General features: G+C 40.4%; 1 protein-coding gene across 1 annotated transcript in view; it reads right to left on the reverse strand.

Moving 5' to 3' along the window:
* Positions 1 to 20,106, reverse strand: part of RTTN (rotatin) — a 151,885-nt gene extending 131,779 nt beyond the window's left edge. Inside the window, exons 1-9 of the mRNA XM_074944710.1 lie at positions 19,960 to 20,106; positions 18,861 to 19,048; positions 17,937 to 18,135; positions 16,550 to 16,639; positions 10,951 to 11,041; positions 9,455 to 9,569; positions 8,791 to 8,941; positions 7,567 to 7,732; positions 3,953 to 4,134 (exon numbers count right to left, since the gene is read on the reverse strand). Of these exons, the coding sequence (XP_074800811.1) occupies positions 3,953 to 4,134; positions 7,567 to 7,732; positions 8,791 to 8,941; positions 9,455 to 9,569; positions 10,951 to 11,041; positions 16,550 to 16,639; positions 17,937 to 18,135; positions 18,861 to 19,048; positions 19,960 to 19,990 (1,213 nt within the window). The 5' untranslated portion in view covers positions 19,991 to 20,106. The remainder of the gene's footprint in view (positions 1 to 3,952; positions 4,135 to 7,566; positions 7,733 to 8,790; positions 8,942 to 9,454; positions 9,570 to 10,950; positions 11,042 to 16,549; positions 16,640 to 17,936; positions 18,136 to 18,860; positions 19,049 to 19,959) is intronic.
* Between the last annotated feature and the right edge of the window lie 801 nt (positions 20,107 to 20,907).

A 20,907-nucleotide genomic window follows, 5' to 3' on the forward strand; every position in this document is an offset into this window, starting at 1 on the left:
TTGCAGCTCCCGAAGACATACTCACACTAGCTCTAATCAAGCATTGCCATCAGAGATCAGAAATGCTAGGTAAATACTCTATCTTCCCACAGTCGTGCCGCCGCGGCTACATTCTAGTTTAAGTGCACCAGGTCAATTAAAGCTACCTTGAGTAGGTCTCCTCAAGCTGAGACTCACACTCGAGCTCAAAGTGTAGACATACTCTGAATGACTATTCTTTGCCTTTTAAAGAGCAAAATAAGGTTTTATAGCATTTAAGATGTTTACATAGTATTAGATTTATTATCAGTCATTTATTACATTTAAACTGACTATATATTTGGAAGTTGTTAGAAGTCTGAAATTAATGCAAACAAGCATTTCCTCAACCTTTCAAGAACCGATTGTGTGATGAGAGTTTTAAATTAAACAAGGAAAACTAAGTGGTAACCCTACCTCATTCGCTTAAGCAGTCACAAATAAAGGTTGATTTCTTTAGGCTTTCAAATTACTGCACATTTCCACGTTCAGTTAGTTGAAGTCCTTTTACAGACCTCTTCGCTGTGAATCAACTGCTGTTAGAAGGCACATAAGACTTCGCTACTAAAGGGCAAGGGGAAATTTGGTAAATTAGTGTATGCAGAAATAACTGCAATCATCAATTTGACTTCCACAAAAAATTAAGAAAAGTTTAGAAGCAAAGTATGATGCACCTAATTTCCCTTCCGTGTAAAACAGGGTTTAGAATATCAATATGTATATTGCTGTAATACTGGTAAAGGAAAATGAAGTAGTTGTGCTACCAGAGTCTGGAAATCTGTCACTATTTGCAAATGGAAAACGTACGGCTGAGTATGACTGAGGAACAGCATAGCAAAGTTAGCGTACCAGCCTTTTCTCTTGGATTTTAGACAAAACTGACCACCATTCTCAAATACTACAGCCATAAGCGGGACTGCCGGAGCTAGGACCCCTCTGGCCGGCACGCAGGGGGTTAATGGTTCAGGTCAGTTAATGGTAAGCCTAATGCTTACCGGTTAACCTTTTACATCCCTACTTCCTATGAGATACTAGTGTCCACTTGGTAAACTACCGACAATTAGTCCAAAAGAGTTCAATACAGTGAACAAGAGCTTCCCACATCCCCACACCACAATGTAGTTCAAAACGGTATTCAAATAAAAAAGTTGATCACCTGCCAACTCCTCAAACCAAGAGAGCTCCAAATAGGTTAATAAATAATGCAATTAATGAACTGCATAATTCTATAAACATGCTTCAAAACAAAGGCCAAGTAGTTGCTCCACTGATCCATAAGAATGCTGTGTGGCTGTTAAAATCATTGGTTCAGGGAGGTCTAAAATTGATGCTTGCATCTAGACAGTTAAATACTGGATTATATATTCAGTAAATTAGAAACCATAAAAAAAGATCAATTTAAGAACTTTGTTACTGATTTAAAACATATTCCAAAAACATAAAGCCACTTAAATATTTTCACACAAATAGTGTCACTCAATATAGTATAAAGTGATACATTAATAAGTCCGAATAAAAATCTTTACAAAGTCAAATAATCTTTACATTATCCAAGGCAGGCCAAAATATACTACAGTGTAATTTTTGGATGAGATAACTTTTCACATTTGGTCTTACTTTATTCCCTACTAATTTAACCAGTTTAGAAAAATAAAGACCGTATAAATATCATTTAAGATTAACTGTACCACTAACTGTGCCAACAATTATGTTCCAAGGCCAATTCAGACACTGTTGCTAAACTAGCAACCCAGAGGGGTAGAGAGTTATGAAGGGGAGAACGGGGGAAAATAAGGGTTGTCCCCAGATCATGGGGTTTCACACCTCCTGAGACGGGCTGAAAATATAGTAGGTTGTTTTCTACTTATGTCCCATTACCACCCTATGGGAGGCAGAGGGAGATATAACTAACCCACTTACACTGACAAAGCCATGTAAAGAATTTAAACTCTAGGTTGGGTGGTAAGGAGAAATTACATCATCCCTAGGTGAGGGGAGCAGGGAGAAACTACATCACCCCAGATCTAGACACATAGGGTACATCTATACCAGCATACAAAACCTGTGGTTGGCTCAGGAGACTAAAAATTGCTGGCTAGACATTTGGGTTCAGGCTGGAGCCTGGTCTCTGGAACCCTCCCCCATTGCATTGCTGCGTAGATGTAGGCTTATGCATCATCCAAAGGAACTAAAATCTTCCCCCAACTGCCAAAGCATAGCTGTTTTGTAGGATGAAGAGAAGACTGTACGGTGAATCTGGGGCTTTGCAGTGGCAGACTCAACTGAAAGGCCATATGCAAAAACCACAGATTAGCTTGAAATGTATCTGTTCTCTATAAATTAAATGGCCTTAGATGTCTCACTATATAATCATAATCCATTCTGGCATTAAAGTCTATGAGTGAAACCCTGGGCTGTTTGAACTCAAGGGGAATTTTGCCATTGCCTTCAATGGTGCCAGGATTTAACACTATAAATCTATGAAAATGCAAACTTCTGCTGTTCTGGCAGATAACGGAAAATATAAATATATCCTAAATAAATTTAGGATAGATAAATTGCCCATTAAAATACTTTTCCTGATAAAGTTATCTGGATATTCCATTTACCAAAACAAAATCTATAACAACAGATGTCAAAAGTGACCTGGATTTTTCAGCTGGCTAACTAATATAACTGACAGGTTATGTAGATTTCTTACAGGAAAGGCATCCTCGTTCCTTTCTGCAACTCATCTGATCACCACTTTCTTTTAGTAAAATCATTAATGAAATGCAAGAACAAATCTGTGGATTCCATCATTCCATTTCCTCCTTTTTGCAGAAGCAAGAAAAATCTGCTTTCCTGGCAATAAACAGGACCCAAGAGTAAGTACTCAAAGTCAGTACTGAGAAAGTAAAAGTAAAATATACAAATACTGAAATTCCAATTTGTGACAGGAAGATAAAGCACGAGTCACACATGATTTATTCGTTCTCTCTCATCATACAAGTCCTCAGTTAATAAATGTATATGGAAGTTTACAGAGAAAAAAATTACAGATTAGTCAAAACACAAACACAAGATGAAATACTTTTGAACTTATTTTAATGTGGCACAATAGGTAGATTTTATTTCTAAAGTCCTTCTGAAATATTAATGTTTAGCAAATGGACACTAAGGCTCTATGTCCACCAAAAAAAAAAAAAAAAAAGGACTGAACAATACAGAAAAAATCTAAAGGTTCTGCCACACATGAATATTTTCTCACATGGACAAGGCCAAGAAATATTCCGGGTAGACCAGGGCTGCATGACAGGAAGCTACAGAGCTAGCCCCAGAGACGACGTACCTGCTCTGGGTTAGAAAGAGATCTTTTCCTTCATAGTGATTATACAGAAATAAGTTTTGATTAAAATGAATTTTTATTTTAAAAATGTGAATTGCATAAGCTTATGGAGGGCAACTATAGAGACACCTGTAAAGAATACTAGTAAAGAGAAAAAAAGAGAGCTGCACGTTCATGCTGGTGACAGAAAGAAACCCCGTTTAGTTAAGAGAGGGTTTCTTTCCTGCTTGTCAGTCTACACACCCCTGTACCACTTTACTTTGTCTCAGCCAAACTCACTATTTTCTCTTCCCTTTGAATCACACTACATTCCTCGTCTCCTTCCCCTGTGCACTCAATTTCTTCCCGCCGTCTTTTTCTAGGGCAAAACAGAGCCAGAGATCTATTAGCCAATCCAAATTCACAGAGCTTGACCAAATATCCCACAACAAAACAACCACAATAATGTGGTTAATGTGCTTAAGAATGGCTGCTTTTAAAAAAAAAAAAAATCTTTACAAAGCACCCATTTTGAAAATATTATGGGATTCTCCTACTGGGATGGGATACAAAATGAGGGAAAATAAGGATTCCTGCACACACAAAAACCATCTAATATCCATTCACCTGTTCTTAGAAGAGGTACAGCATATTCCAGGGTGGACACACAGAACTGAGGAAGGCTGAGCTGTTGGAACTGTAACTCTAAAGTATCCTCACTTTCCAGGTCTGGCAGGTCAATGTGCCCTACATCCAGCGGTGACTGCAGATATATTCTGGAGTTTGCACTAGCTTGTGTACTGCTTCCACTACAAAGCAAATACAGTATAGTAATTAAACACTGTCAAACAAGATAAACTTAACTAACCATACAAAAAAAAAAAAAAAGACCTGAAGAGGTAAAAAAGGATTGTACCCTTTTTTTCATTTCTTTATGATTTATAAAGGCAGACTAGCTTTTTCTCCCATAAACAAACAAAAAAAAAGGATGCGGGACATTTTTTTTCCTTAGAAATCTACAGTATGTTAAGTCTGATGTTTCCTGTTTTAGTAGAGATCTTCAAAGATGGACCTAGAAATGTGGATCGGGAATGAATGGAGCGTTGAATCTTTGACAAAAAAGAGTTTTTCCTTCCGTGTATTAGATGGTTGTGCTAAAACTAAGGCAGGTCTACACTATGGGGTTAAGTCGACCTAAGTTACGCAACTCCAGCTACATGAATAATGTAGCTGGAGTCAACATACGTTAGGTCAACTTATTGCGGTGTCTACACCGTGGTGGGTCGACGGGAGAAACTCTCCCATCGACTTACCTTATGCTTCTCGTTCCTGTGGAGTACCGGAGTCGACGGGAAAGCGATCAGTGGTCAATTTAGCAGGTCTTAACTACACCCGCTAAATCAACCCCCAGTGGATCGATCACCGCAGCACTGATCCACAGTAAGCAGAGACAAGCCCTAAGTAAGAACAAAACAACCCACAGTGGAGTGGTCTGAATTAAAGTCTCATTTCAATAAATCAGGTTTCACTTGCTTGGTATCAGCAATGTCATTTCCCTGCTACCTCTCTGGCTGCCCATAGAATCTTCCAGGAAAGAACAGTCCCTAGAAGACCTGATTTTCTAATGTGAAAAACAAGCTGAATATAAAATCCTTTACAGGCCTTGTTTATACATCAAAGTGGATAAACAGTGCCTTATTCTCCCACCCCCTTCAAAGACATCTTCAATACAATCAAGCATATGCATCAACAGTACATTTTGATTTTTATCTCTTTCCAGCTACCTTTAAAGGCTCCTAGATTCGCCGGATGTGTTGAACTGAAGATAGCTCAAAGACATAAGGTTTTTCTTATAATTGTTTTCATCTCTACAAGTCATTATTTTGACTAAATATTTCTAAGGATTTATAAAGCAATTCAAGATACAATAACTTTATTCATTTTCCCTTATGAAGAATTTGAAGGAAGTGATCTCTGGTATGGTTACATTATGTTATATTGTCTTTATATGGATCCCTCTTTCCAATGCACTTTGAAAGGATAGCAGCATATTTCTATAGATCCTTTGAACTTAAGAGTTGAAGGAGAATAAAAGAACGATACAGCAATGGAAACAAAAATACAGATGAATCAACAATGGATGGTTCTGATTGTCATACATGTGCTTATAAGATGAGGACGAGACGATGCATCAAATCATGAGAAGTATTAAGAAAAGGGAAAAGGATAGGTTTCCAGACAGAAGTTAAAACACAGACGATAGCAAAGTTCCAGAGATTTTAGACAAGCAGAGAAAGTGTGATATTTAGAAACAGAAATAGAAAAATAAATCAGATTATGAAAATTTGAACAAGAGTTGGTGGCTAGAAAGGATTCTTGTTTAATAGAATTAGACATAAGGATTGGAATTTTGAAGCAACACTTTTTCCTCTTTCCTAATTCTTTTCTCTCTGTTGTTTAATTCATCTCATTCTCTCGTTGAGCTTCAAGTTTTCCATCATATTGCTGCCGAGTTAAATTGTGGCTTTGCCACAAGCCTCATGCAAGAAGCAGTGAGTAGTTACACTGAAACAGACACAGTCCAAGTTCTTGGCTCCCTTTTGTTCCCTGAGCATGGCATAGGTTACTTTCACTGCAGCATGAGCAGATGCATGAGGAACAGAACCAAAGCTCCATGAATTCCCCACCCATATGCATAGGATGGGCAGCAGTAGGCTGCTCCCAGACCTGTGCTGCTTCCTGTCATATGGACAGCCAGATCAGGAGACTAAGGGAGCACCGGCATGCAGACAGCATTAAACAGGTCACAATATGGCACTTCATTCACAACAAGTTACCATTTGTTCTCTATATGTCCTCTCTCTCTCTCTCACCTGCTAAAAGTTCAAGTCATCCTATGTTGATTTCCTAGCCAATGAGATAGCCACCCCTGCCATTTTCAGATGAGTTGATCTTTGCTAAGTCTTTCCCATGTTAGATTATAAAACACTTCAGGGCAGAGGGAAAGGTCTTCGTCTATGTGCTGTAAAGCACAGGGTTCATTTATCATGCTATATACCTGCTTAATAAAAACTCAACGTACTAGATTCAATAACTTTTTTACATAGTAATAATAGCTCTCAAGACCTTTAAAATTAATCATCTGAGCTACCATATCTATAATGTGAGAACACTTTATTGTATATTGGTTAGCTCCACTAACTATTAAGACTCAAAAAGGTATCACCATTGACTAAATAAGAATTCAGTCTTTTTAAATCCTCAACTAATGACCTAATAAAGGACAAAGATTCTTACAGAGTGATTACAAATCTTGGGCTAAGAGGAGTACCACATATACACACTAACCTCTACATTTTAAGACTGTCCAGTAAATCAGTCATAAGATTTGAATTATGTGGCTAAATAATGTACAACTGAAATTTTATGTGGTCAAGCTTGTATGCCAAAAATCCTTAGAAACTTTTTATGTGTGTATAGTCACATCAGATTAAATTACACTCATTCTAAATTTTTTCTATGTTACTAACTGTTGAAGGGAAACAAAAAATCCCGATCTCAATACTTGTCAAGTAAATAGGAGAAGAAGTGGTTTTCAAAACTCACTGTAAACCAAGTCTACACACACTGAATTGCTGATTTCTTATCTTTAGTAATTTGAGAGTGTCAGATATTTGTAGTTCATCTCTAAAATACCAGTCAGTTCTCTCTTTAGGAGCAGAATGTGAGAGATCAAAAGCATATTAGAAATTGTGAATATCATTTAAAATTTAAGTTTCTTTATTTTAAAGACTTTTTCCAATTAGCATCCTAATTTCAACAATTAGACTTACAGAAGAACCTCAGAGTTATGAACACCAGAGTTACAAACTGACCGGTCAACCACACACCTCATTTGGAACTGGAAATATGCAATCAGGCAGTAGCAGAGACCAAAAAAAGCAAATACAGTACCATACTGTGTTAAACATAAACTACTAAAAAATAAAGGGAAAGCAGCATTTTTCTTCTGCACAGTAATATTTCAAAGCTGTATTAAGTCTATGCTCAGTTGTAAACTTTTGAAAGAACAAAGTTTTGTTCAGAGTCAGAACATTTCAGAGTTACAAACAACCTCCATTTCTGAGGTGTTCATAACTCTGAGGTTCTACTGCACATGTTTTCCCACAAGCTGGCTAGGAGCAAAATAGGTAATTCTGGTAATAGGCAACAGGCTTAACTTAGCCTCCCACTTTGTTCACCTGGAAGACGCTGCATCCCAGTCTTGGCCATCACCTCTGGGACGCTGACCTGTACGTCCAATCACAGATGGTCGAGGACTACTACTTCCAGGTGATGGATTCTGGGAATGGTAAGGTCCTCTTGCTTCTTGGCCATAAGACATAGAAGAATTCTGAGAAGCTGTACCTTATCCAACAAAAGCAGAAAAATAAATTTACCACGCACCTCTCCGTCCTACAAACCGCTCGGTGAAGCATGAAAAGTCCAAGCTGGTTAACAAATGGCAAAAAAAAAAAACTAACACTATTCATTAGAGTAAGAAAAATAATGAGGAAAGTACAGGACGTTGACACAATCTACTTTAGTCCGTATGAATCTCAAAGTTGAGAGGTTCATTTCAGACTAACATTGGGGGAAAAAAGAACAATTTAAACATAATTCTTGGGTCTGTAAAATTCAACTAGAAATCTCACATGAACATTTGTGTTGTATTTTGGTACTTCTGCTTCAAGTTCTAGAAGTGCAGAGCCCAGTAAAGATTTTTTTAAAAAGTTATCTAAGCCTCAAAGAAGTTTGGGGTCAGCTTTTGGTCAAAGACGTGGATGCTCTTACTCAAAAAGTAAGTGCTCCATTCATCATACAAAAAAATGTCTGAATCTTGCTAGAAGCGCAAAATTCAGTTCAGTCTTAACTATAGAATCACAAGCAGTGTTTCTATAACAACATGCTTGCAATGTTTTATGAACAGCTCTAATATCAAAGCAGGCAGAGGAAAAAGATGAAATTTGGCTGAATAATAGGCCATCGAAGGAGAGGGTGTCCTTCAGTCTTTTGTGAAAGTCCGTCATGATTTTGCTGGGTCATGAGGCTTTGCTTCTAGATCCAGAAGTCCCAGGTTCAAATGCTGCTGTTGATGTTTTAATTTAATTGAGGTCTCCTCTCCATTTGAGGCCTGTACAATTGGACTCACAGTAACTAATGCACCTAGTTTTACAGGCGGAGGAGCATAAGAAAACATTCCAATTAATATTTTTACAATCCTAAAACATTTATAAAATAGTTTTTATTCAACACATGTAGCATGTACAGCCTACATGTGAGAGAAGAGATTAGTCATCACTTTTGAGCAAGGCAGCAACCCAAACTCACATTGCTACAGGATGGAATTTTCAAACATGACAAAGTATCATCTTTAGAAAATCCATTCCACAGTCACACACCACAACATTTATATATATACACACCTTGGTCAGTGGAGAAAAAGCCTGGATCTCTGTGAAAATTAAGCCTATTTCTTAAGAAGATACATAACTGTTGCAGGCATGATACAGCCTGCAAGGCTAAGCGGTGTTTTCCAGCTTTTCCAAAAGCCAGCTTTAGTAGAGACAGAAGGCTCTAAAAACACAAGGATTAACAGAAATTTGTAAACAAAAATAAAATAACTTCTGAACCAGTTTAAGCAAAACCATACTGAAAGCACAGTTAAAAGTTCTTTGTTCATTGAAGGCAACATTATTAGTCCGAGGAGAAGTGTGTACTTCATACTATTTTCAAATGAGCCTCTGTTGCCACCCTAGAAACAACTTTTATGGGAGATACTTGCCATTCACCTTAGCCAGAAGAATATGGAGAAAAAACCCAATTCACAGCATACATAGATTAGATGTTGTGAACATCTAAGCAGGTGACTATAACAAAATTAAAAATGCAGGTTTCCTCTCTTAAGTGCGCCATATAGTAAATTCCATTTTCTCCTTCCACTTAGCCAAACATTCATTTAATTAGTGTCTATCTAAAACACAGAAGCATTGGCTCCAGATGGATTATCAGGAAAATTTATTTGAGCTCCTGCTTTACATGGCTCACTTTGTAACGCAATGGAAAGTTTTAGGTGATGGTAGTTCTAACCTGAACAATCTTTGGTCTTTGAAGGAAAATCTCAGCAGGGAAATCTTGCATAATAACATCCTGTAGAAGCTCACACGTACTCCAAATTAAACTGTGGTTATTACTTCTCAAAGAGCTAAAAATTGAGTTGAAATTAGTTAAATATCAGAAATACTAGAACGGTGGAAGTCATTAGAGATAGACGTTTCCTTATAAAGCTATCAGTGCAATTGAAAGCCTTTTCCAAGTAAAGGTTCCTGGTTGTGTTATTTTTGTAGACAAACAAGAGCAATGTTACACCCAAACTCAATTCCATTTGCGATCAAACCAATTTTCAACCTATATTTCTCAAGGAGAAGCTATTTCCTTAATCCCTTCAGAATTTTAAATTAAGATAAGAAAATCAGAAGTTCCCTGTGAAATTAGTCATTCCCTATGGTAAACAACAAATTGACTAATGTCATCAGTAACAAAATTCTACCATTACCACTACCCAAATTAGCAACATTGAGAATTTCAGTCAGACGTAAGAATTTACATAAAGGAAGCCAATTTAGAACAAATGGCATTTACTCTAGCTTTACTGTTTTCCTTTCAAAAAAATTTCTTTTCTCCACCAACTTCCCTTTCTCAAGTCCTTCTCCTTTGCTTTTTCAATTTTCTTTCATTCCACCCTCTCTTCCCTACTGTGACTCTTCTTTCATTACAAATAGTTTTTAAATACCTAAGCCAAAGTAGTAACCTTGTCCTGTTTTGTGAACCAGAGATCTGTCAAACTGTCACATTTAAAGGAAAAATTAAAACATTAAATATATTTTCCAGATTTTGGAATTTATCAGACAGAAAAAGTAGACAATTCTGTTTCTTCTGCAAACAGTGATACATATCAGTTGGAGATGGAACAGGTCTGTTAAGTAATCTAGTCCATCTTCCTCCATTATTCTCTGTACTAGACATATACTATCTGCTGTTTTGCCTATTCTGAAGTGATTCAAGCAACAGAAGTTTTTACCACAACACTTTAAAGGCTTTTATAGTCTAAAATTCCACCATCAGAAAATCATCTAGTTTTCAACAAGGGAGTAACATCAACGTTTAAAGCCTTTCACACCAGGAAGGAGGAGCATTTGGCTCAAGGGACTGGAATTGAGACATACTAGCTACAGCTGACTGGGTTCATATCTATCTGAGTTATCAATAATGATTTGGTGACCCATACAAAGTAAGCTCATGATCTTATTCTAGTGAGTACCAACGAATTGTCCACATCCCCAAACCCACCAAATTGGTATTGTTGGCTGACTCAGCAATTTATGCTAAAGGTAAAGGTTCAGGACAAAGTTAAGACACTGTAGTGGGTACCGTGTACTGCTATCAGCCTTCAGAATAGCTTTCATAATCACTCAGTTCATTTAAAAAATATTCACAACAGGAGCAGTTAGTGCTGAAAAGTGAAGTTTGAGTGGTTGCAATCCAATGAAGTAAAAAATATTACTATAAAATCTCCATTACTTTACCTTTCATTTGATGAAAGAACATGTCTATCCGTTGTGGTCAGTGTTAACCAAGGAAATGTGGAAAACTTCAAACACTTCACTGCCTGATTTACTGTTAAAAAGCATATTCCAAAAATGTTAGTGTATTTCTTTAGAAGAGTCAACATGTGTACAGTGAGAAACAGAATTTTTAGTTATAAAACCTGATTGAACTAAATCTATTTGAAGAGCTGCCAGTGAGAGTTTTCAGTAGAGTAATCAGAGAATGAACAAGTTGCAGTCACTCACTGATATTACATAAAGAGATTCAGTAAGGAGACGGAGTAGCAATATTTCCCCTACCTCACATGCATCAACCTGTAATCTTATCTTGTTCTTCTGCAAAAACATATACTTTCCCAAACTTGAACATAAAAGAATTATATTTCCAATTTCTACACTTAATAATAATTTGTGTAATTTCTGCACTTATTTGTTTTTCTTATTTGTGACAATATCTTGTTAAATTAACCTTTTAATTAAAAATTGCATTTAAGTAATTTTGTATTCCTAATGATGGCTAATATGTTGCTGAAAAGTGAATTGGTGAAAGAAGTATGGTAATGCCAATGTCAACTTGAAAAACCTAGTTTTCATCTTGTGACACTACTGACAGAACAATTAAAAGAACATTACACATTATGGATTGCTTTCCAGCAGGCTGGTCTGATTGACTGGATATAGAACAGTGGTGGGCAACCTGAGGTCCATCAGGGTAATCTGACTGCGGGCCACGAGACATTTTGCTGACATTGACCGTCCGCAGGCACGGCCCCCTGCAGGCCTCAGTGTCCGCGGTTTGCCCCCCATCAGCGCCTTCCCCTCCCTCCTGCCTGCCGAGATCAGCTGTTTCACAGCATTGAGGCGGCTCTGGGGGGAGGAGCAAGGAAGCAGCACCCAGGGCCCCTCCCTCCCCCAGCACCTCCTGCCCACTGCGATCAGCTGTTTCATGGTGTTGAAGAGGCTTGGGGGGGGGGAGGGGAAGGTGGAGCGAGAACGTGGCGCCCAGCTCCCCTCCCTCACTCGCAGAGCTTCCTCAAAGCTGCGAAACAGCAGATTGCGGTGAGCAGGAAGCACTGGGGGAGGGAGTGGGGAGGAGTGAGGACCCGGTGCACAGCCTCTCCACTCCCTCCTCCAGTGTTCCTTTGCCTCCTGCCCACCACGATCAGCTGTTTCGCGGCCAGCAGGAGGCTCTGGGAGGGGGAAGGGCAAGGACATGGCTCACTGGGGGAGGGGGCAGAATGGGGTGGGAAGAGGTGGGGCAGGGGCAGGAAGAGTCATGGTGGGGTGGGGACTTGGTGAAAGGGGTGGAGTGGAAGGCAGGGCCTGGGGCTGCGCCAGGGGTCCAGCAAGTCCGGGCCAGCACCTGTGTCTCCTTGACTAAACTTCACGGTGACTACCCGGTGTGGAAATTTTTAATCAAAAATTTTCTTACACCTTCTAACAACGGAAGGCAAGTGCAAACGGAAAACAAAATACACAGATGAAAATCGAGGCTTCCAACAGGAGTGGGAGAATAAGTACTTTTTCATTGAATGTAATGGTAAGGCCACGTGTCTTCTTTGCCAGATGTGTATCTCTCGGTTCAAATCTTCAAACTTGCAGCGTCCTTTCGCTTCTAGCCATGCACATATGGATAAAGAATTCCCACAAGGTTCTGAACTCCACACTTTAAAACTGAAAACTTTGAAAAAACAAACAGATGTAGAAGCCCAGTTCTTCACCAGATTTGCCAACCGATCACAGATTGTAAGGTTAGCCTCCTATTATGTGGCCTGGCACATAGCCTGTGCAAAAAAGCCTGACTCTGAAGGTGAGTTTATAAAAACTTGCCTCACTGATGTGATTTCAATCCTGTCACCAGAGAACAGGAATCTACAGAAGAAAATTTCTGGCCTGCAGTTTTCACGCCACACAACAGAATGCAGAATCTCCGACCTGAACAGTGACATCGAATCGCAACTTAACTTGCAACTTCAGCAGTGTGAGTATTTGAGCATCCCTTTGGATGAGTCATGTGATGTACTAGATAAACCTCAATTAACGGTATTTATCCGGACTATGTCTGACAACTGTGTTGTAAGTGAAGAACTCCTAGCTATCGTGCCACTAAAGGACAGAACTCATGGATGAGATCTAAAGGAGGCATTGATGTTAGTTGCAAAACACCACTTTCCTGTACAGAAGCTCACTGCCATTGCAACAGATGGGGCTCTGTCCATGTGGGGATCTGTGATATGAATTAATGGGGCTCTGTAAGTCTGATGAGAGCTTTCCCAAATTTTGGACATTTCACTGTATTAGTCATCGGGAGCAACTGACATCTAAAAATCTCCAATTTGATCACATCATGAAACCTATCTTGCACATTGTGAATTTCATTCGCTCAAATGCACTCAATCACAAACAATTTCAAAATCTAATCCAAGATCTGGATGAAGACAACTTCCCTGCCGATTTGCCATTTCACTGCGCAGTTCAATGGCTATTGAGAGGTAAAGTTATTTCCTATTTTTTCGAGCTCCTGGAACCAGTAAAATTGTTTATGGAGGAGAAGCAAAGAATACACCCTGAGCTTACAGATCCTGGGTGGGTTCTAGACTTCGCATTTCTTGCGGAAATGCTGCTGCCTTTGGATAAACTAAACGTGGACTTACAAGGAAAATTCCAGTTACTGTCTGATCTAAGCGTATTTGCGTTCATGAACAAACTGCAGTTGTTTCACAGACAAATGCTTGAGAGATAGCGGACACAATTTCCCTCAGTGTCACAACTTCAAGCCAGATCAAAAGAAGATGCTGCAGAACCCCTAGAACGGAGCACAACGAGATATGCGAGCATGATTAAAGACCTTAAGGACAGTTTTGAGGAAAAAGACCTCAAATCAGATTTCTGATTGACCCTTTTAGTGCTGAAGCTGATTGTCTGAAGGCCCCTTTAGTCACTGATGAAGCAACATCCCAGATGGAAATAATAGAACTTTTGGAAGAAGACAGATTGAAATCTGTTCAGAAGACAGAGGGGACCCTTACTTTCTGGAAATCTGTACCAAAGGATAAATACCGCAACATCAGAGGCGCAGCCCTAAAATTAATTTCGATGTTTGCCTCAGCCTATCTTTGTGAGTGTTTTCTTGACACTCAAACATGTGAAATCCAAGCACCGATCCATTTTGACAGACAGCCACTTAAGAGAACTGCTGCATTTGAGCACAACTGAACACAAACTTCAAAGGAATTGCTGAAAGCAAAGACTGCCAGAAGTCCCACTAAGTAAAAGGTTAAGACAAGTTGTTATTATTGTCGTTAACTATACATCAAATGATATAATGATTATGTGTGCACGCACACACACACACACACAAACACATATAAATACATGTATGTAAACATTATATAATACTGTGGCTCTTTGGCAATGTACCTTGGTAAATTCTGGCGCCTTCTCAGGCTCAGGTTGGCCACCCCTGCATTAAAGGCTACCAACTAGTGAACAAATCTGGACTGGACAGAACAACAGGATGGTCGAAGTCTGGGGGAAGCCAATTTTCTCCAATTACCCCACAGGCGGTGTTATAAATACAAAGGGAAGGGTAACCACCTTTAAATCCCTCCTGGCCAGAGTCAAAACCCTTTCACCTGTAAAGGGTTAAGAAGCTAAGGTAACTTTGCTGGCATCTGACCAAAATGACCAATGAAGTCTGATGCTTTTGCCAGGAACAAATCAGGAATGCAGCTCAGAACTTGTTAGTCAGTAATCTAGCTAGAAATGCGTTAGATTTCCTTTTGTTAAATGGCTGCTAAAATAGGCTGTGCTGAATGGAATGTATATTCCTGTTTTTGTGTCTTTTTGTAACTTAAGGTTTTGCCTAGGGGATTCTCTATGTTTTGAATCTGATTACCCTGTAAGGTATTTACCATCCTGATTTTACAGAGGTGATTCTTTTACCTTTGCTTTAATTAAAATTCTTCTTTTAAGAACCTGATTGCTTTTTCATTGTCCTTAAGATCCAAGGGTTTGGGTCTGTGTTCACCTGTACAAATTGGTGAGGATTTTTATCAAGCCTTCCCCAGGAAAGGGGGTGTAGCGGTTGGGGGGATATTTTGGGGGAAGACGTCTCCAAGTGGGCTCTTTCCCTGTTCTTTGTTTAACACGCTTGGTGGTGGCAGCATAGGGTCCAAGGACAAGGCAAAGTTTGGACCTTGGGGAAGTTTTTAACCTAAGCTGGTAGGAAAAAGCTTAGGAGGTCTTTCATGCAGGTCCCCACATCTGTACCCTAGAGTTCAGAGTGGGGAAGGAACCTTGACAGGGAGTTAGGATTTGGAGCAGCAGAATTTCCTTAGCAGCAGAACAAAGGAATCAGGTGTTAACAGTAGGACTTCCATGCACAGTGCAAGAAACATGCTTACGGCAAGAGAGGAACAAAAAAGGGCAGAGAGGACTGTTTCTGACTACAGAATCAGCCAAGATCAAAGGACACTTACCTGGAGAGGGAAGTGGGGAGGGGAGAAAAGAGAAAGAGAGAAACAGAGACTCCACGACTCAGAGAAGTATTCTGGACACCCCAGATGCCCCTGACCAAAGCCCAGAGAACACTCCAGAGTGGTGAGAAAATTCAGGCAGGGAAATGTGTACACGTTTTGAGTGTTTTGGCGGGGGAGAGGGAGGAGGGTTGACAGGAGGTTATCTGTACATCTTTTATGCAGTCTCAAGTAAACAATGACTTGTTTAGAAACATTTGCAAAGACTTTGGGTCTGTTTCCCTCAGCTATCACGTGTCCATGTCCCTGAAAAGGTGCACTATAAATTCACAAGTGGAACTCTGGAAAAGGGTGTGCTTGAACTACTGAGGTGTCGAGGAGTGGGCAGCTCTGGTCCTAGGGTCACTGGCAATGGGGTCTCAGGGCCCCATTTCCTTAAAGAGGTAACAGACAGAGCCCATGGACAGGAAATATGCTAAAGAAGCCAAGGGAATAGACATTTCTGAAGCCTGCTGAGATCACAGGAAGCTTAAGAGTACACATGTCCAGCATATGAGGTCCAAATACAGCAGTACGGTGATTGTCCAGGCAGGGGAAGTTTGATCAGGGCCGTGTGTAACAGAGGTACTTCTGCTATGTTTCTTACAGTTATCTCAGTGATACTAGATAAATAAAAAAGCATTAGTGCTGTTTACTATGTAGATAAAGGATAACATTTTCAAAAGTATGTAGGTCCCATTCTCAAAAAAGACTTAGGCGTATAAGAGTCTAAATTTCATTGCAAGTTAATGGTATTTAGGCTAATTCCCTAAGTCATTTTTGCCATTGGAATTTAGGTCCTTTAAATTTTAAAATATTAAAAAATTAAAAATGTTCTAAAATGTCTACTTTTAATTGTTACTCCACTAGAATGACTAGATGAAAACTAGATTTATCATTTCTACCAGTGGAGTTTCTATGGGGCCCATATTCACGAAATGGCAGCAGGAAGCAGAAGGCACAACAATGCCAGTTGTAATTAAAAAGATATTGGAAATTATATTTTCCACAGAATCCTCTATTGAATATATGTGTATGACAGAATTATTTCAATTGCATACCAACTGATCTTTTGGGAGGGATTTCCATCTGTTGCAAATTACTTCTGCCTTGGTGAAAATATCCAGTGACTATTTCTTCTTGGGGTAAAACTAAAACAAAACAAAACAGCACATTTTCATTGTATATAAATACTGTATTTTTCTGTATTCTGTGGTTGAATTGTTTTCTACTTTATCGCTAAATTAGAAATCTTATGGAGTTAAATGGAGTTATTTATTTCAGATATTACACTTTGCCCGAGTCCTCTCTCGAGTAGTAATTTTACAATCACATTCTCCAATTTGTAAGATGTTTCTCTGTTTCCTTCTTGTGTCCTACGCAAACAGGGAAACTGACTATACACAAAGTGCTGCCAAATGAACAAAGTAAACAAACTGAAAGACAGAGAAAATGTTTTCCTCTAATCTGAAGTACTAATTTTGTAACAATAGTCGGTAAAGTTTCCAAAGAGAATGATAGTTTAGAGGTACACAGTCAACCTTAAAGTAAGTAGCAGGTCAGTTCAGCAGTTTATTGGGCTTTTTAAAATATATAAACATATGAAATACACACACACACAATTATTCTAATATCCCTTTGGAACATCAGTAGCAATATGGATTCCCAAAAGTAAGCTTCAGAAAACCAAGTTAGGAATCTCATTTGGTCTAACCACGTCCACGCTGTTAGCTTGATTTTTAATTTTTCCCTACAATTAAAAAAGGCTAACTATTTATCGAAGAGGCAATCGTGGCTTCTGATTTAAAGAATTGAGTAAAACTAGCACATGCTTATCACATATAGTTTACACTGGAATCAGAAGTTACTGTCACGTAGTAGCATTGTGATATTTAGGGTAGGCATATGAGAGGGGCTGTAGCTTAGTAGCTGGGGGGGAAGGGGGGGAAATCACCACATTTCATACACAGTGGGAATCAAAATTGGAGAAGTAAAAATCTGCCTGAGCTGTCAAAAGAGAACCAATAAAGCTAGTTACGTTCTTTAACAAGAGTTAATGGCCTAATCTTGATTCCTCACATAGGCCCAGTAAACAAATTATGCACAGAGAAATTCTGCAAGAGTCGGAAAGGCTGCAAGAGCCAAAAAAAGAGCTGTTCCGCTCTCATACACTGCAGCCTCAAAGCTAGAATAGCTGCTGCTACTACCATACTCCTTTACCCACACACAAGGGGGTCAGGCCAGTGGAGCAACATAAATGATACATCATCACCCTTGCCCAAAAACATCATGAGCACTAGATAAGGAGCCCCACAAAACAAAACTCTGTAGTGCCTTCTCCCAAAGAGACTTGTGTTCAGAAATGTAAAGAGAAAATGAACAGGGTGTGAACTGGAATATTCTTTTTAAAAAACCAAGCAAGTAAACTTTTCAAAAATATAAAATTACCTGGTTTGTCTTCTGACGGTAAGGGCTGATCTTGATAAGACACTGCTGGATAATTGGCAGGAATGTCTGTAGGAAGTAGGAAGAGCCCATCTAGGATCCCATCAATTACAGTCTGCAGATTTGGATCCATATTATGACGAAGTTGAGAAAAGAATTCCACTGCACCAATCCCAACCAATTGCTGGACAGCAGACGGATGCTAGATCAGAAAGAGGATAATCAGACTTGCTGGCAACTTCTTTAAGTTTTTGTACTACATCAGAAAGACAGAGCTATCAAACTTAAATTCAGCTTTTTGTTATCTTACAGAAAATTTAAGTTTTTCAACTCAATATCAAATGTTTTCCCACACTGTTGTATGGTGATTAGCGCAGGGAACTGGGAGTCAGGATCCTGTTCCACATCCAACTCTGCAAAGGACTAGCTGTGATACTTGGGGCAAACCATTAACTTCTTTACATGCATCCAAACTAGGCAAATATCTCCTATTTTTCAGCAATAATGCTGCTCTGCAGGTATTACCAGTGCTGGAAACTTTTCCATAAATGGAGGAAAGGCATTTTAATCACTGTATTCTCTAACCCTGTTCTAAGCAAATCCCTGTTCTCCATTTTTCTGATTATTTCAGTATATGTGGCAAAAGTTGAGACTGGTCACTGCACTGGGAATCAAGTGACCAGAGTTATTTTTCCAGCTCTCCCACTGACCTGCCATGTCATCTTGCACATGTTATTTCACCTCCATGTCTGTTTCCTCATCTATACAATGGTTTTAGTGATACTTATCCTCATTTGTAAATTAATCTAAGTTAGTTGCAAAACACTCTAAAAAAAAAAAAAAGAGCACTGTGTACTGTGTGTGTGAGTAAATTCCATTTATGTCTAATATTGTAAATGCATACTGTTTAAGAACAAGATTTCATACCTTTACCAAGTTGTTCACCAAATTTAGTATCTCCTCTTTCATTGGAACTATAGGAAAATTGAACCATTCCAGCAAATGGAGAAAAAGCAACTTTTCTTGGACTAGATCAGCATATGAAATCAAATTATGATCTAATTTACACAATATATTCTTGAGAGCTCGTTCTCTTATCTCTGCAAGTTGATGACCTGTGCAAAAAAAGACGAAGACGATGGCAAAGGAGTGCTAAGGAATTAAAAAGTGGTTCAGAAACATATCTACAATACCACCCCAATTCTTAGTTTTATTTGATGTCTCAGCAGGGACATCTAAGATTTAGGAAAGCTTGTGCTGCTGCTTGTCACAGGGACAAATGGTACTTCATTCTCCATGCCTGAGTCAATAGAGCATCTTCTAAAGTTCTAAATTAACTTTTAAATAAAAAGGCTGTATTAATACAGCAGTATCTGCTTTGGTTCTACTGTGTTCAGAGAAAAAGGACTTTGGGTACATTCTTTGTAAATAAACAGTACTGCATCAAAGAAACACCTGATTGCCATAATCAATTTCTCCTCCTGAAAGAGAAACAACTCCAAACAGGGGCTAACCAACGGGGCGCAAAGGGGGAAACAACAGTGAACAGTTCTGGCCATATAAAAAAACAACAGCAACTACAAGCAGAGAACAACAATAAGCTATATTCATTCCCATCATCATGAAAGAAACCAAGTTTCGCAACACACCAGCCTAGGTCTTGCACAGGGATGGCGGAAGATCCGAGGCGCCCTTCGTGGTTGCGAAGGGTGCCTCGCACTGCGTACTGGGGATAAATAACATGTATGTGCGCGGCTGGACGCCCCTGCCCCCAGCATGTCTGTGCAGACACCTGCGCGCGTAGCTACACGCGTGGACATGGCCCGCGTGCACGCCTGAGCCCCCTGTGCACGTGGGCGCGAGTGTCCGCGTGGGCACCCCCCGTCAGACACACAGCCCGGCGCGGGCCGTGGCAGCGGGACCCGCTCTCGCCCCCCCGCTCAGCCCCCCGCACCCACGGCCGTTCCCAGCCCCCCCGGGCAGGGGCGGCCCGAGCTGAGCGGAGCAGGGGCCGCGGGGCAGCTACCGAGTTTCCTGATGACCGGGGCCAGCTCCATCCCCGCGGCGCCGCTCTACCCGCCCGGAATCCAACAGCCACAGCGCCGCGTCCCGCGGCGAATCCGCTCCGCCTTGACCAGGAGGGAGCAAGCGGAGAGAGACTGTTGCTGGGGGGGTGTCAACAAACCGCAAGGCATCCTGGGAGGTGTAGTTCTTCCGCCACTCTTCCTGGGGCGGCCTGCAATTCCCAGGATACCGCGCGCCCGGAACGCGGGCCCGCCGTCGCCCGATCCCGTGAGTTCGGTCCCCCTGGTGGGAGAGGAGGGGGTAGGAGGAGGCGCGGAGCGGGTCCCTCGGGAAGAGCTCCGAGCTGGGGCTGAGCGAAGACAAGGTGGGCTACCAAAGGGCCCCGAGCCTGCAGGGGAGCCCCACATGGTGCCCAGCCCCGTTGGGGCTCCTCGGGGTCGCTGGGCCTCGTGGAGCTCGCTTTGGGACATGAAGTTCCCCCACGCGAGTGAAGGGACCCAGCCCATCTGCCTGCCCCCGAGCCAATGCTGTGTCATTTCTCCCGCTGCAGACCGGCCACGGAGGGGTTGCTGCCCTTAGCTGTGCCAGCGTGCAGTGGAGTGAAATTAACTAAAGCATAGATTTCAGCCTTACTCTTTCAGTAACTCCCCAATGTCTGTGCTGTAGGGCGAAACTATTCGGCTTTGATCTCCTTTCCTTAAGCAAAAATGAATAGGACACTTTGTCCCCTCCACCCTGAGGTCAGTTTAAAAATCATGAGACTCAAACAATGAATTGTGGGTTCTTTCTGTTTGCTCTCTGGTATTGGAGCACTTAGGGATTTATGTTTTCAATCTTTTTTCTCACAGACATAAGGCTAGAAACATTGTTTGTTTTTATGATAAAAGCTAAGATTCCCAGACAATAACATGATTTCAGCAGCAGGGGCTTTAAGGAAACCAAACATCAT

Source organism: Natator depressus, chromosome 2 (genome assembly GCF_965152275.1).
Source record: "Natator depressus isolate rNatDep1 chromosome 2, rNatDep2.hap1, whole genome shotgun sequence".
Classification (NCBI taxonomy): domain Eukaryota; kingdom Metazoa; phylum Chordata; order Testudines; family Cheloniidae; genus Natator; species Natator depressus.